Source organism: Branchiostoma belcheri, unplaced genomic scaffold (assembly GCF_001625305.1).
Source record: "Branchiostoma belcheri isolate BF01 breed outbred unplaced genomic scaffold, Haploidv18h27 scaffold138, whole genome shotgun sequence".
NCBI lineage: Eukaryota > Metazoa > Chordata > Leptocardii > Amphioxiformes > Branchiostomatidae > Branchiostoma > Branchiostoma belcheri.
In genome coordinates, this window is record NW_017802802.1 from 44,856 (window position 1) to 46,669 (window position 1,814).

General features: G+C 44.4%; 1 protein-coding gene across 1 annotated transcript; it reads left to right on the forward strand.

The window, feature by feature from the left end:
* Nucleotides 1-135: 135 nt before the first annotated feature.
* Nucleotides 136-1,812, forward strand: LOC109464375 (elongation factor 2-like; the record flags this gene model as incomplete). Its single annotated transcript, XM_019761323.1, has 3 exons — nucleotides 136-385; nucleotides 962-1,157; nucleotides 1,563-1,812. Coding segments are annotated over exons 1-3 (684 nt in total), but the record flags the coding sequence as incomplete, so codon positions are not given.
* Nucleotides 1,813-1,814: the final 2 nt, after the last annotated feature.

Here is a 1,814-nt window from a genome sequence, read left to right on the forward strand (position 1 = left end):
AGCTGTTCTGAGCTATTCAAATGCTTAGTGTGAAATGATGCAAAAATGTGGTAAGAAATGGCAGACTGTACCTCATCTAGAATATTTTTTTTGTTTTACTGCCCTAAAATTAACCCTCTCGTCACCCGTCAGGTTTTCGATGCCATCATGAACTTCAAGAAGGACGACACCGCCAAGGTGTTGGAAAAGCTTCAGGTGAAACTCACGACAGAAGAGAAGGGCCTGGAAGGCAAGCCCCTGCTGAAGGTGGCCATGCGCAAATGGCTGCCGGCCGGAGAGGCTCTCCTTCAGATGATCTGTACCCATCTTCCGTCCCCCGTCACGGCACAGAAGTACCGTATGGAACTGCTGTACGAGGGCCCTCACGAAGACGAGGCTGCTCTTGGTGAGTAGTTGGCTGGCCTATCTGGGCTCAAAACACATTTGTATATATGCAAGTTAGAGCATGTAAAATGGGACCTGCACCTAACCTGTGTCTGTTTGTTTACTGAGTTTACATATACCTGTAGGTGTGTGTAGATTTTTATTTGCTACATCGACTGTTACCACCTATGAAGTGTTTTAAAGGAAATAATGTCAATGGTTTTTACCTGTGCCAGAACATCTATGTAAAGAAAAGTCGTAAATATGAGCCACAGTAAATGATGAATGGATGTCCAATGCATGCTTTGGTATGATGATGAAAACAATATCTTCACTCGCCGATCTGATACCTCTGGCTCATTCATCAATAGATAGATTTTTTTCTATTATTTTCATCTCTCAATTAACCTTCAGAATAACCTAAGGAATTGTTTTAACATTAAATTTCAAACACAGCAGAAACATTTGCTTTACGTCAAGGAATAAATCCACCATCGTGTAAGTAAATATCTTAACAGTAGTCCCTTCCTAGAATGGTAGACCCGACCCTGTTTACTTGTTGATTTTCTAGCAAATGCATTGTGTTTGTATTGAACAGGCATCAAGAACTGCAACCCTGATGGCCCCCTCATGATGTACGTGTCCAAGATGGTGCCCACCTCAGACAAGGGCCGTTTCTATGCCTTCGGACGTGTCTTCTCCGGCAAGGTGGGGACTGGGCAGAAGGTGCGCATCATGGGTCCCAACTACGTCCCTGGGAAGAAGGAAGACCTGTACCTCAAGACCATCCAGAGGTGAGAAAACAGCATTTCTGTATGATAGCAGGGCTGGAAATACACTTGCAAGAACATCGATGACACACTGATTTGGTGTGCCAATGACAGGTTAAGATGAGATAGAATTGTATATTTACCCAAAAGAACAGTGCATTAATATATGCAGGTTAATGCATGTAAAACTGGGGCTATGTAGGTATTTCTGATGTCTACCTGCACCTAACATGCACTGGTCCATGACAAAACCAGCACCAAACACTAGGGGGACATATGACCAATATCTGCCTTGTATTAGTTGAAGTAGCATCATTGAAGACAGAGAATTAAAAAAAAAAACATTTTTTTAATGAACAAAAAACTGTTGTGCAAGTGAAAAGAGCATCAGTGCCCTCCTTTTGTTTATCTTTTTTTCTCTCTCCCCAGGACCATCTTGATGATGGGTCGTTACATCGAGCCCATCGAGGATGTGCCGTGTGGTAACATTGTGGGTCTGGTCGGTGTGGACCAGTACCTAGTGAAGACCGGGACGCTGTCCACGTTCGAGCATGCCCACAACCTGCGTGTGATGAAGTTCAGTGTCAGTCCTGTCGTGCGTGTTGCTGTGGAGCCCAAGAACCCGTCTGAGTTGCCCAAGCTGGTGGAGGGACTCAAGCGTCTGGCCAAGTCTGATCCTAT